General features: G+C 46.2%; 1 protein-coding gene across 2 annotated transcripts; it reads right to left on the reverse strand.

Annotated features, from left to right (window-relative positions):
• Window positions 1-1643: 1643 nt before the first annotated feature.
• Window positions 1644-9831, reverse strand: REN (renin). Of its 2 annotated transcripts, XM_030221262.1 has the most exons (10): window positions 9679-9831; window positions 9449-9602; window positions 8139-8262; window positions 7102-7220; window positions 6222-6418; window positions 5569-5577; window positions 4833-4955; window positions 4038-4182; window positions 3357-3455; window positions 1644-1915 (listed from the first exon to the last, which is right to left on the reverse strand). In XM_030221262.1, exons 1-10 carry the CDS (start codon window positions 9741-9743, stop codon window positions 1754-1756), a joined length of 1197 nt encoding a protein of 398 aa, XP_030077122.1. In that variant the 5' UTR covers window positions 9744-9831; the 3' UTR covers window positions 1644-1753. The 2 variants fall into 2 exon arrangements, with proteins under 2 accessions (XP_030077122.1, XP_030077123.1); XM_030221263.1 differs by lacking the exon at window positions 5569-5577.
• Window positions 9832-15114: the final 5283 nt, after the last annotated feature.

A 15114-nucleotide genomic window follows, 5' to 3' on the forward strand; every position in this document is an offset into this window, starting at 1 on the left:
CTTCCTAAGACCAGTATTTAAACCAGGAGCTGTCCTGGTTACCCAGCCACAGCCACTCAGAATTTCAGAATCTCCACAATGACTATTTGCAGAATCATCTCATTCATATTCATAGGGGTGTCCTACAAACTTACCAGTGGAGGCAGGAACAGCAGGGCAGTGGAGTAAACAGTACCCAGCTCAGGATTGCTTCCAACAATCCCCCCCACTCTCTCCCTGTTAGGGCTCATGTGTCAGTGAATGACCCGTAAAAGCACTGTGGCACCTCTGTGACTTCATTCTCCAGGCATTTGGCCCTCTTTACCCTCCCCCTTGCAACTGTTCTGTTGAGCAGGACTGACTTTGGGAAGTTTCTGTTTGTCAAGCACTAGGGTAAGAGCATTATACATTCTGCATTGTGGAACCCCCAGTTCAGGTGCTTCGTCCCCCACCTTCCCCTTTAGGTATAAACAGACTGAATTAACTCCTTTGCTTTGCCATTGCTCTGTAACACAGGAAGGGGGTAACTGGATGAAGGATTTCTCATGTGTAAAATACCCCAGGGATTAAGTGGGTGACAGTATGCTCGGGGGGGGGGGGGGGGGGGGAGTCTGCTTTTTTGGGACTTGCATATAAGCATGTTCGGGAGCAGATTGTAGGTGGAGTGATTTACACACATGTTTTGGAGGGGTACAGGCACCTTTTCCGTTGTCTGCTAAAATTGACCCCTGGTCCCCAAGTTTTAATGAAAGAGCTCAGGCTCTACACACCAACTCTGCCTTGCCATAGATTCTGTGACTGGTTGCAGGGGCCCTGGCTATTGTGGGGTGGGTCCCTCAGTGATCACCCCACCCCTAAAGGGTGGCCTGGCTATTTGAGTACCGGCACTTGTTTTCGGTAGAAAAAAAACACACAGTTTAAAAATAAGCATGCGTGTACTTTAAGCGTGAATATTTACAGTCTAATTGTCCACAGCTTCAATTTTTGTGGATTTCATAACAACACACAGACACCTACGTATCCTTATTAAAAAGTGCTGGAAGGCACCTACTTGGCCATCAGACACAAGGCAACCTTCACGGCACTGTCCTTCTTTGTTAAACTGTACAACGCTGCGTAACCCTAGTAGCGCTTTAGAAATGTTAAGTAGTAGTAGTAGTAGAGCAGATAAGCAGCAACAAGTCAACACAGTCTGCTCCCCTTCCACCAGAAATCCCCAATACAAACCAGCAGCAGCTGCCCACCCCGTTGCCCTTCACCCGGGGCTTTTGACCCACTTCCACTGCCCTTAACCTGGTGATACACCCCTGACACAATGCACAGGAGCACACAGCAGACATCAACCTTTAAGGCCCACCTACTGATTGCAGCTCCCCATGTAAAGCAGACATCACTAACCAAGAGGCGACAGACGGTGATGTGGTGCATCTGTACACGAGGGGAAAAGACAGTGGGTTATTTGGCTGCTTTGAGTCTTGCCAGACAGCAAATCAGTCCACTGGTACATGGGAAGACCCAATTTATAAACACAAGGCAGGAGGTCTGCAGCTCTTGGGGGTGGGGGTGGGGGGCAAAGGCACAGCTGAATCTTCGCTGGAGTTTTACTCTCAGGCTTTAACCCTGTTTCTCTAACCCTCTCAGCAATGCAAAGACCTTTACAACACTTCACAAGCAACATGTTTTAATGATGTTTCTTTGGGGTTTAAAGTTAATTGTTTTGCAGGTCCATCAAGTCCTCTTCTGTCTTATTTCCAAAGTTGCCACTAGAGGTCACTCAGACAGAAGTGGCGAAGCCAATGCGATCGTTTTGCCGATCAAATTCAGTGTAATATTGGCCGATGAAGCTAGCTCCAAGAATCCAGAGGGGGCCGGTGGGTGGGGGGATGTCCAGACCTGAGAAGGCCACAGTGCAGAGGTCTTCACCAAACTGGGACTGCTGCAAGAGAAAGACGAAACCCACAAAAATAAGGTTATCAATTATCCTGCCAGTTTTGACTTTCACACGCTAGGACTGGAAGAAATCTTGCAGGTGGTCACAATCTGGAACTGATGACTGGGATATAGCCTTAACTGTGGGATCAAGAGAACTGACAAACGGGGGGGGGGGGGGGGGGGGGGGGGGGAGGGGGTGGGGGGACTGGATTGTCTTCTTCTGCCATCATAAATTTTAAGGGGCTTTGACGTTAGCTTCAGAACTTAGTACAAGAACAGTGCTGGGCAGACTTCTACGGTCTGTGCCCTGAGAAACGCAAGGACAAATCAAACTCGGGTATACATATAAAGTATCACATACCATGTAAAATGAGTTTATCTTGTTGGGCAGACTGGATGGACCGTTCAGGTCTTTATCTGCCATCATTTACTATGTTACTCTTTGGGGTTCTACATGGAATGTTGCTACTAACTGGGATTCCGGAATCTTGTAACTCTTTAGGATTCCAGAATCTTCAGAACTTTTAGTACAAGAACAGTGTTGGGTAGACTTCTACGGTCTGTGCCCTGAGAAAGGCAAGGACAAATCAAACTCAGGTATAGAAGTATCACATACCATGTAAAATGAGTTTATCTTGTTGGGCAGACTGGATGGACGTACAGGTCTTTATCTGCCGTCATTTACTATGTTACTATTTCATATAGGGATAGGTTCAAGAGATGATAGACTCTGTATCCCTGTGTCCATCCCCTGAGTCCTCCAGTCCTAGAGGCGACATGCTCTGTATCTCATCCTGTGAGCCTTTCAGTTCTAAGATAAGAGAGGATGGGTGCAGGGGACACAGAGCCCTGTTACCTCAAGGTCTGCAGGGTTCAAGGGACAGGTATGGAGATACAGAGCCTGTCACCTTTAGTACTGGAGGGTTCAGGGAAGGGACACAGGGATACAGAGTCTGTCATCTCTAGTACTGGAGGGCTCAAGGGATGGATATGGGGATACAGAGCCTGTAGGGTCTCCCACAGCCTGAGTGGTCCTCCCCAGAAGCTGAGCAGGTGCTGTTTCCCTATTCTTGGAGATTTAGTGCTGACTTTTCAGTTAAGTTCTGTGGGACAAGAGAGTTACATCTTCTTGGGGTACAACACAGGATTGGCACAGCCTGTCCCCCTGGACATGGATTCTCTGGTCACTTTATCTGTATTGCGAAATGAATTGGTTCCCTCACAGCTGGTCCTGTAACACTGATCACCAGCGTGTGTGAGAAAGCAGAGTCTGCAAGTCACTGTGAAATAATCTACATGTCCTCTGCTTCCGTTGCCAGCTCAGGAGTCCACCGGACTATCATAAAGACTTTATGAGTAATTGTGTAAAACACCTCAGCATATTTCTACTACCCCATCCCACGGAACTGACTCCAGGCATCTAGCATTGGTGTCTCAGTACCTACCCGCAGGATATAAGCTGGGCCACTGAGCGTGTAGCTTCTTTCCCCCATGTGGAAGGAGACGGCCGGCAGCTGACCAACTTTGTCACAGTCTACGATGAACTGGAAGAAGGGAACAAGACTGTCAGGCAGGTGGTCTGCTCTAGAGGGCGCCAGCACACTTTCTAAAGGACAGGTGGCAAGTAATGTAATGCAAACCAGAGTTATGCAAGCCCCCTCCTCTTCCCCCCTTGAATTTTTCAGCTGCTTTTCTGGGCTTTCAGTCTTAAGTGGACAAAGCCACTGGTAGCCCACGGATCCCCATTTTATTCCCAGTACCACCCCCTCCAGTCATCACGTACTATGACAGTTCTCCAAGGGGCAGGGAGGTGGGTTCTCTCCAGAGCCCAGCACAAGGGCACAGCATGCTGGACCAGAGGTTGGGGGCTCCAGAACCTAGCCTAGCTCTGGAGTCGCCTCTTTAACTCAAGATCTGAAGCAGCTCTTTTCGATTTGACATGCACAGGAGTTAAAGAGCTTCAATGAGGGCATCATTTCTGACCAGTGTAAGACAGGAGTATGCAGGGAGGTGACCCATAATATAATATCTAGTTTAATGGGATATATTACACTGCAGACCCCGTAGCATGCCCTGCTGACCTCGGAAGGTCCATACAGCTGGAAGAGTTGGTCCCTTTTACTGACCTCTCCTTCTGCTAGCTCAGAAGCACCGATGGCTTGCATCAGCACAGATATTGAGCCTGCTGGGCCAGTGATGTAAGAAGCCCCAGTATCGATGGCCACTGTGCAGCCTTCTGTACAGAACAGAATCTCGGCTCCAACAGACACCCTGCAAGAAAAAGAGACACATTCGCTGCAGTTAACTGCCACTGAACACTCTGCTCATCGCCGTGGAGTACCCACGTGGCCTTGAGTTCTAGATGGCCCACTGTCTTCATGTGGGTTATTTTTGCACATACCATGACGGGACTGAACCTCAACCTGACCTGTGCCAGGGTATGCTGTATTGTGCCAAAGAGAACTTCCTTCATGTCACCCGGACAAATTATACTTAATCAAGATACACTTTGAAGTTATTTCTAATCAAGTCGGTGAGGCCCAGTACGGTAGGGATAATGGAGCCCATTAAGAGTCATACGAACATGAGACATGCCAGAGAGCACAGCCCAGCAACTGTCTCCAACGTATCCCAAACATCAGGGAATTGCATCAGGGTGTCTACACTCGAGTCTAACAGGCTCTTAGTAGTAAATGAACCTGTCACTAGAAATGTGTCCAAATTTTCTTTCAATTCAGCTGATCTTTAACCTGGATCACCTTCTTCAACAAGGAAATCCACAGTTAAACCTTAACAGTCTGCAAGAACTGAGAAAATAGTCTCCTGTCACTAGCCTGGATAGAGTGAATTCCCCTAGCCTAAGACTGTCTGGCCCTGACACACAAACACTTCCTTCCATGCTGTGTGACACTGATACGCACCCTTTCATGCTGACCTGCCAGAAACCTTTATTAATAACATTCAGGTATTGGAAACTTCCAGTGTAATAGGAGGGGTCTGAGCCCCCCAAGATGATCTCTCCTCCGGGCCTGAGATGAGTATCCCTGTGATACAAAGACAAGACGGTCATTAGCCTTCCCTGTCCCTTTTCCTCTTCATCTCTCCCACCCATCATCCTCTCCCTCTGCACTGGGCCATGCCATATGGTGAAGCTGTGATCCCTAATCCTGGTTATGCTGGGACATCCAGGTCAGTGAGAGGGGCAGTGAGAGTGCTAAGAGAGAGGTGAGTGTAAGGAGTCATGCAATGCCCAGTGCTGACAGCCTCACTCCATGTCAGGAGAACATCATGGTCCAAGTCTTTCCTTCACCACAGCCACTTCTGCTAATTATTGGGAGGGAAAGTCTCACCCTCCCACTGACTGACTTTGGACTAAATGAGATATTTGGATCCTGAATAAGCAAGAAACAAAATACCCCTTGTGCAGAGCCCAGTGACTACTGTCCAGAGAGCCAAAGAGAGGAAACAGAACGCATCCTGGGCTCGGTCTCCTGCTAGTGTGAGGTCCTGAGGAGAGCCGAGTGCAGGGTTTCAGGAGCAGCGCTAAGCAGGTGCAACGTGAAAGCACAGTTACCGCACGGAGATGAGACACAGTGGGAAAGGCGTGACTGGGAGGGGGTGCAAAGCCTCGCCAACTCGATTGCTTTCTCTTCTTACTTCGAACTTCTGTAAAGAGAGAAAAATCTAACTCATGTATCAGCCACAGTAAGGAGGTTCAGCTCCCCAGCCCAGCCCACCCCCACTGCTCTAAGTGAGGCAAGTTTGTATTGCTTGTCCTGTGATAACACGTGCCCTTCGGGAGATGGCAAATTGAAAGAAATACATATTGGAAGAGGTAGGATGGAAACCAATTCAGCATTACCACCTGCAACATTTGGGGGTGGCGGGGGGCACTGCTCCCCATGCCTACCCCAGACTTCACCCATGGCATGTGCTATTTCATTTAGTGCTGACTAAACGATGCACACGCTCTTATGAACTGCAACAGTACGAATAAAAAACAAACACACATACATCACTCTAACAATATACCTCAATCCTGTCCTGCAGCACCCCCTGCTGTTCCAGTACTGAAACCCCCCACACAGCCCTGCCAATGCCCCTCCCCCTGCACTACAGCTCCCCCTGCTGTTTCAGTACTGGTAGCTGTTTTGCAGACAGTTGTGCCCTGTGATGGTGAATTGGAGGTGGAAGTGAATACTGTGATCTGGGGAAGGGGGTCTCCCTCTTTGCAGCAGTAGGGGTGCGGTGCATGTTATGGCAGCAGAGATTTGTGTCAGGTACCCCAGTCCTGTTCGAGTGTCACACACCTGCTGTAATACACTGAGAAGACTTCCTCCCTCAGAACATGCTCTGACAGGATCTGGTCAAAGACTGGGGTTATACCGTCAATCGCCTGACTGGGGAACCCCATACCCAGCACCCCATCGAACCTGGCAAAGATGAAAGGGAAAGCGGGCAACGCCGTGGCTTCAGCAAAGAGCTGGATAACGGGAATATCAGCCACCTGTGGAGAAAAACACATGTGTCAGCGCGACAGGCAGCAGCGAGGCTGTGCATCTGTCTCACCGGCATCTCATAGGTTCAAGGTTCAACTTATTTGATATGCTGCGTATTTTCCAAAGACATCTAAGCAGTTTGGAAAAGGAAACATAACAAACGGAAACAGCACAAAACACACATAAGGTAAAGTTCCAAATTAAAACAAAGGCGAGTAATGGAAGGACAATGAAATAGGAAGCTTGGGACAGTCTCGGCCATTTACTGGGGTCTAAAGAGCATCAGGTGGAAACGCCAATAAAAAGTAACACGTTTTTCAACGTCGATTTAAAATTATGAAAAGAAGCTTCCAATCGCAAATATAATGGAAGAACAATTACACTGCAACAAGAATTTCTGGAAACATCTAGAAAGACCTGAGGAAAAGCAGGAACTGATAGGAGAGCGAAGAGATTAAGAGGAAGATGTGACAAAATAGTCATCTTAAAGGGACTCTGCAACGGGAAGGGGAAGGGGACTAGGGCGATCCTGTTTCTTCCCACCCTGGGGAAGCAATTTATTCTGCACTAATCGGCTCTTTTTCTGCCTCTGACTGTGTCTCTCATAGCCACAGCCCTTAACCACAAAAAGGTCATTCATTGGGTGCTGGACAGGGAACATCTTGTTGGAAACAGCATCTGATGAACTTACTTTGACTAGGTCCTGGCTCAGGAAGCCCTTCACATTCCCTGATCCATACTGGATAGCAAAGCCGGTTCCGTTCTCCATATAGGTCTCAGATCTGGAGGAGTCGTAGCGATTATGTGACACTAGATAGAAGAGGAAGACAAAAGGGGATGATTGATGACCTCAAGGCAGTGGTGTAGCCATGGAGGGGGGGGGGCTGCCTCAAAGTGTGTGTGTGTTTTACACACGATTTATCTTGTGGGTGGGTGTATTAGACAGCAGTTATCCTGTGTGTGTGTGTGTGTGTGTGCGTGGTAGTGATACACACCATTTATCCTTTGTGCGTTTGTGTGTGTATATACAGCTATCAATATGTGTATGTGTGTGTGTGTCACACAGCAGTTACTCTCTCAGGGGACAATTGTACAATTAGACACCTCAGTTTAGGAGCCTTCCCAAGGCTGCGCACTCGAGACTATGTTCCCCAGCCGTAACCCAATATCAATACATCTAACATTGAGGCAGCAGGGATGTGCGTAACTTATTCTGTAATTCTCCCGTGTACTTGGGAGTCCTCCTCATGTGTGGACCCTCCTCTTGCAAATACACACTTTTGTATGTTATGCAGGTGTTTGTAGAATGGCGCTAAGGTGCCCTGCTGGCGTTTTTGCTGGTATGTGAACTGCGACCCACCAGCTGCGTCAGGACCCCAGGAGTTATGGAGATTAGGGTGCCCCCTAGTGGTGACAGCACCTAAGTGCTCATTATTCTAGACATTTATGCATGCAAGGGGCATAGCAAAGTGGGCATGTAGATTATACAATTGCCCTTTCGGGAGGGGGGGGGGTGTATCACACAGCAGATACCCTCTTGGTATTTGTGTGTCTGCATTGGGGGGACGGTCAGGCCTTATAACACCTTTTCCTATGGGCAGTTCTACCTCTATTTCACACATTAGTCACTGAGAAACAACCATAACCCTAACCCTGCCCCCCCCCCCCCCCCCGCCAGCAAAACCAAATCACCTCAACTGTAGCAGAAAGTTCTCCATCTGTTCTTACCACAGGCGCTGTATAGGGGAGAGCAGAGGTGTGATGGCACCCAAAGATTCGCGGAGCCCGTGTCGAACACCACTTTGAAAGTCTGTGCAGGGGATCCTATGCTGATTTCACCGAAGTACTGAGTCTGAAGAGAAGAGAAATGCAGCATGGGATGACAGCGAGGAGTGTGATCACAAATCACACCATGGGATGACAGAAGTTAGCATTTGCATTATTACACGGATCTTTTCCTCTGGATGATAGTGATGTGGTTACCGTTCAGAACGTTCATCCCATGAGGTAATAAGGCACTAGTTACCCACAATGCATATGCATGATGTGTTCTTTGCACACGTTGGGTCACCAGTGTATGCAAATTTATCTCATTCATATTCATCGTGGTATTTAACATGTATGTACAACTCTGGGGGTGGGTGAGGAGAAGAATTACAACACAGACACCACTATGAGTCCTGGGCAGACAGAAAATCTGTTCTCGTTCATGCCATAACTAGTTACTGCTTGTGCAAAGCTTTAGTGCACTTTAGTAACTAGGGACCGAATTAGCAAAGCTATTACAAAATAACACTAAAATGTCCCACCTCTGGCACTGTCAGGCAGCAGCTACACTGTGTCCTGCCATCAGGAATGTCAGTTTGTTTAGTGCTTGCAATTCGGAACCTCTTATGTATATACGTAATGTGCAGTAAATTGATTTATGGGAATAAAACCTCTTGAGTTACTTTGCAGAAAGTTTATTTACGTGTGTTAAGCTATTTTTACACACTGTAATCATTAATTTCTGAAATGTACAGGCAAAAAAATGTTGAAATTCAGCTGAAGGTCCCACAAACAAAGCAAATCTTTTCTCATTGAACCCTCATACCTTTCATAACCCATGTCCACACAATGTTTTTGGTCTGGCTTGACATCAGTTTCACTTTAAAACTGGTATCTGACCCAGGTCAACCTCTGACAACTTAAGTCATTTCACCATTTCATCATTTTTAGTCAGTTAAATTGGAAATAGAAGTCCAGGGATATAATGGGGCAAAGAGCTCTTTGCGCCCCACTTCCCGACACCTCATCACATGCACATCTTCCCTATTCTAGCCTCCATTTCCAAGGAATTATAAATATTATATGAATGCAGAAGGTCTTATTACCAGCTGTGAACTGACCGAAGAGCCCTGAAGGGACCTGGTGAGCTCACATTCATTGTACATCAGGTACTAGAAAGGAATACTTGAGGGACACGAGAGAGGGAACAGTGAACTGATAGATAAGAGACATGGGGGAAATGGTGAACCCCAATAGGACGTCGGACTTACATCCAGATAGTTGGTGAGGATGGTTGGTGCTGTTCCATTGTGAGGATTTCGGGCACCATATCCCTTCAGCTTTATCTCAGGAAAGATGTCAGAAGCTTTCACCCCCATCTGTCGCAGGGTTTCACGGATCGAGGGCATTTTCTTCAGGGGAATTCTATGAGAGGGAGAGAGATCACAAATGATGACCCTTTGCCAGTCTCCCCTCTTCCTCACACAGAGTAAGATCTTACCTTCTGAAAGCGCCAGAGGATGGCCACAGGAAGCAGAAGAGCCAAAAGCCCACACACAGCATCATGCCACTCTCGGTCAGTCTCTGTGCCACAGAGTGCAGCTGAAAACCACAAGCAGCCCCAGGTCTTTATATTGGAGAGTTCCTGGGCTGCTCGATGGGTGGAGGGTTGGGCAGGGCTCAAGTAGAACTTCTCATCTGGCAGCATCTGGGTTGGACCTCAGTTGCAAGTGTCATTGAGCCGTCCAGCCTCTGTCTTGCAGGGCTCACTGGCTCCTTCTGCAAATCAAAGGCAACTCTTGGAAACCTCTAGAGATGTTTGTGAACAGATTCCTGGAGTTTCTAATTGTGCAGGGTTTGGATGCTGTGGCCGACCATGCAGGGGTGTTTTGGGGAGGGAGAGAGGTCTTGGCCACACCCTTCTTATTATTTCATTACGTTTTGGTTGGTTTTGTTTTAGAAAACAGTCCATTAAGGAAGCAGATGTGCTGCCTAAAGATGATGACGTTTGAAAAAGCCTGTTAGAAACTGGGAAATTTCTTGAACTAACAACTTTCCTGTGAGATTTTGGACAGCCAGTGAGTCACACCTGAAGGAGAGGAGTGGCCTGGGAAGGGTCCTCCAGCTGTAGCCTCTGTGCCCCCGGCCCTTGCCCAAGGTGGGGGAACAAAGTGTAGGAAAACTGACAAACTTGAAAGGAAAGCAGGTCAGATCCCATTTCTCTGCCAGGATTGTCCCAGTGTGACCTGCCCCCTAGTGTCCCCACTCCATCCACTGTGTAGGGCAGTGATCTTTTCACCCTCATCTGTTCCTTTCCATGGGGAATACTGACTGTTCATATCGGTCTCCTCTCCTCGTCTTCCACTTTCCCTCTTTCTATAAAGAATCTATTTTCTTTTTTTCCTGTTAATATTGTACTTTTTGTAATTGGCAATATATCAAGCACTTGCAAATCAATCGATCAATCAATCTCCCTTGTGCCCAGTGTGGCCCCACCGGGACGGTCCTCTCTCTGCTCTAAGGTTTCAGGCACTGGGAAAATGATTTCTGTATGTACTAGAGGAGGGCTTAGAAATCCTTCTCTCACTGGAAGAAAATAAAAGACCCCCCCCCCCCCCGCCCCCACCTTGCATTAAGACTACAGCAGATTTAAGTTCTCACCAGGGTCAAGAGCTGGTGAGCAGATTTTATTGGTTGTCTGTTTATCTTCCCACAGTCTGCCCCAAGTGCAGTGCTGAGGGGGAACTGGCAGGGTCATTCCCAACCCATCCTGCCCTCAGTGTAGAGGCCAAGGGCACCCTGGGGATACCGTGCCTGGATCTGGGACCGAGGCCAAGGGTGGACCTGTGCTGGCATTGATGAAAGAGCTACTCTTCTTCCTAATTGCAAAGAGAACTCGGTGCCTGCTGTTCCTCACAGCTGCTGCTCCACTGGGTGCTCTCTCTCCCTCTCTCGTACATAGTAACATAGTAAATGATGGCAGATAAAGACCTGTATGGCCCATCCAGTCTGCCCAACAAGATAAACTCATTTTACATGGTATGTATATGAATACCTGAGATCTGACGAAGAAGGGCAACCTTCGAAAGCTAATCAAGAAATGTATTAAGTTATGTCCAATAAAAAAGGTATCATCTTATTTTCTTTTCCATGTTTTATTTTGTTTGATTTCTATTGATAACGGTTTCACAACAGAAGGAAGGGAGTTCCCTATCAATGTCACTTGGTAGGCATTGATTTGGATTCATCCTTTCACCAATGGAAATTGCAGTAACCGATGAATCCGAAAGCGATGAGTGCGATCAGTCATACAACTTGATGCTATGCCAAACAAAATCCAAAATACCACTGAACTCATTTTAAACGAAACACGGCTTTTCATTGGAAGCAACTATATTTCTTTCAACCTTAGTGTCGCTTGCTCATATCTCTTGGCTCCACACTCCAGCCTGGCCCTTGGTGTTTTGTGTTGTTTTCAAACTTTTCAGCAGTTTTTCAATACGGACAATAAAAAGTAGGTTACGATAATCCAGTTGAGATAAAATCAATGCTTACCCAATAATCCTATAATGATCTATTTTCTAATATACTGCAATAATTTCATTTTGTGGAACAATTTTTAAAATTATTTTCTAAAGATTACAATATCCATCAAAGGAACATGTACAAAAAGTGATATTACGCGAAATGTAAATGGACCAAAATACTAACATATGCAACTAGCCCACATTATGGGGAAAATACGACTCTAAAAACAAGGAAAACTCAAAGAAACCTCAAAGAAACCAAGTCACTTACCCTAACTATATTACAGCTCGTATTATATAAATGTACCATTACTTGTCATGACCCTTCATGAAATGCTCAAGTTGCGGTGGATCAAAAAATACAAAATTAGGACCTTGATATGTAAGAAAACACAAGGGTATTTCAAGAAAAAGGATGCACTCAGTGCCACCACCCTGGGCTTCAAGACCAGAAAGGCCTTGCGTCTCGGCAAAATATAAATCCTTCCTTCACAAAACATCATTTCTTTCTTCTGAAAATATTTCTTCAAAACAGTGGATTTATTCATTTCATGACCAAATGATTCAAGTAGGATGGCTCTAGTTGTAATAGAGTCCTGACAATCCTCTAAAAAAGCCAGTTAGGACCAGGTGTTACCAATGGATCGTCTACCTCTTGTAGTTGATCATTTTGAATTTTCTTTTTATCAGGAATATAAAAACAATTAGCAATTTGTATGGTATTAGCTGTGGATAATACCAGGATTTCTTTGAGGTACTTCCTCTCAAGAATCTCTGGAGAAAGTAAATAAATAAATGGAAAATTTAAGAAAGGCAAATTTCTCACCCTCCCTGCATTCTCCATCATTTCTAGCTTGAAGTGAATATTCAAGGAATCTTTGATTACTGAAACGGATGAAGCATGGAGGGTTGAGACTTGAGACTCCACAGCTGAAACCCTTTTGTCCAAGACCTGAATATTAGAGTCCACATTAGAAAGTTTTTCCACCACTTCCTGAGAATATATCATAAATTGAGACATAACTGTCTTGAACATACCCTCTAGTTCAAGTCCCAAAGATCTTTTAAAGTAACATCCTGCTTGCTCCAAAAACATGGGTCTGTGAACTCACTTGCAACTCTTGAAAAGGAGTTGGCAATTTAGAATATTCTAGAGTTTACAGCAAAATCGTTCGTTCGATGCTCCTCCATCACAGGAAATAACGGGGGGGTAAGGGAGGGGTGTGCTCAATAGAGTTCAAAGAGGCTCTCAAAGGAGATACAGAGTGCAATGAAAGAGTTGTACCCTGGAGAAACCAAGTGCTTGTCTATTGGGCCTGCTTGAGTTTGGCCTTCATCTTAATCAGGACACCAAATTGCAAAAAAAGTAAATAATTGGCAAAACACTCCCAAAGTCTCCCGTGCCATTCTCCTCGTTCCTCAGTGCTACAAAGGGGCTCCCAAGGGGCAAGGTGTGCTCCTTAGGGCACACCCCTTTGGCCATGTCCTGTGGCCACATGCCACAAATGGCACCAGATCTTAATGGAGCTCTTCAGGTCCCCCGATGATGTTGGCAAGTGGCTCACAGATGCCTGATTGAAATGGTAACATGGCTCTTACCGGGAACAATCCTCCTGCCAGATGGTCTAGAGCGCTCTCACTATCATGTCTCTCAGGTAAAGACTCCCACGGGAACGCAAACGGCACCGGATCTTAATAGAGCTCTTCAGGTCCCCCGATGATGTCGGCAGGTGGCTCACAGATGCCTGATTGAAATGGCAATGCAGCTCTCACTGGGAACAATCCTCCCGCCAGATGGCATTGCGGGGTCCAGAGCTCTCTCACTGTCTTGCCTGTCAGGTGAAGACTCCCTCGTGGAACATTTTTACCTATAGACCAGGGGTGTAGCCAGTACTGGATTTCAGGGTGGGGTAATGCATTTCTTCTCCCCCCTTGGCTGCAGCATTTCTTACATTTGCTGACAGGGATGCCCAGTCCCCCAGACCAGCTGATGAGATCCACAGCCAGAACTGTCTCAGCACTGCCTCTGTAGGGAAGAAGTCAACGGTCTCCTTTCCTGCCACCAGCATCGGTACTCATTGCGCACGCTCAGTTTATGTGGGAACTAAGCAGGTATGAGGCAGCACTGAGGCAGTTCTGGCAGTCAATCTCATCGGCTAGCAGGGATTGGGCACCCCCTCTATCCAGTTAAAGGGTACTCCAGTTGTAGAGGGGCCCAGGCCCCTCCCTGTGGTTACACCACTGAATAAGACCATTGACCTGATTTTCCGTGGTTGTTTTAGAATTCAAAAAGATTCCCAGCATCTTCAGTACTGAATTCACAGTGAATTCATTCCCGTGAATGACCAGTTTATTTTTGAAGAATGCTGGGAGAGGAGAGCTGAGTTTTATTATTATTCAGTTCTGAATGATAAGAGAAAGCCCAGTTCTGTGACCAGTGTATTCTTCAAACAGAGAGCAATAATGTTCTATCATCAGCATAAGTACATACACTAACCCTGATTCTGACAAATGATATCCAAAAGTGGACATTAAAATATTACATTAAATAGGCAAAAGGGGAGTTTTCTGTGGGACCCCACATTTGATTTTTCAAGGATCCAAAATATAATCTTCAATGTTTTACATAAATCTTGTGTGTCCATTACTAGTTAAAAATCACTCAAACCATCAACGGACCCTTCCAGCGAAACCTTTATGTGACTGTCTCTGGGAAAAGGTGACTCAAGTAGCTGAGAACAGCTGCTTTTTCATGTCATGGGTCCATAATCAGTTTGCAAAAAGTTACATGTTTTAACTTCTATAATTTTTGCATTTTTTAACACACAGATGGAGGTTGGACTATTGTATTACAAATTGTTTGCTCTAACAGAATTCATTACAGCCTCATTTTTTAATTTCTGTGACTTTAGTCACCTTTCCCCAGAGATGGTCACGTATCACTCAGTAGTAGTAACAATCCCCCCCCCCCCAAAAAAAAAAAAAAAAAGAAAATGATGCCACCAGATCAAAGGCCAACATTGGGTCAAACTGTAATCGAAAGGCCTGAGATCCATTAGTTAGTAGATCTCTAATCTCTGCCATTAGGGAACCCATAAGGGTCTCTGTGCTTTAACCTTTATAACAGCCCCTCAAAACAGTTCTTTCCCACTGTACCCAGGGTAGGACTGAGCTGGGGTGTCACCAGGACAGCTTGCAGGATTGATTTACCACTTGTCCAACCTTCTGCAACTTAGCAAAAGAGCAAACCTCACTTCCAGTATCTGTCACTTTATTCGAGCAGTCAGGATGGTTCAGGGAAAAGCTGGATCCAGTTAAAAGATACTTTTCCTTCCCAATCCCTGTTGTGGGTTGCGCCTACACGCCTCTGTCCTCTCATCCAATGTATCAAAGATGGATATGTGCTGTTA

Source organism: Microcaecilia unicolor, chromosome 12, assembly GCF_901765095.1.
Source record: "Microcaecilia unicolor chromosome 12, aMicUni1.1, whole genome shotgun sequence".
Taxonomy (NCBI): domain Eukaryota; kingdom Metazoa; phylum Chordata; class Amphibia; order Gymnophiona; family Siphonopidae; genus Microcaecilia; species Microcaecilia unicolor.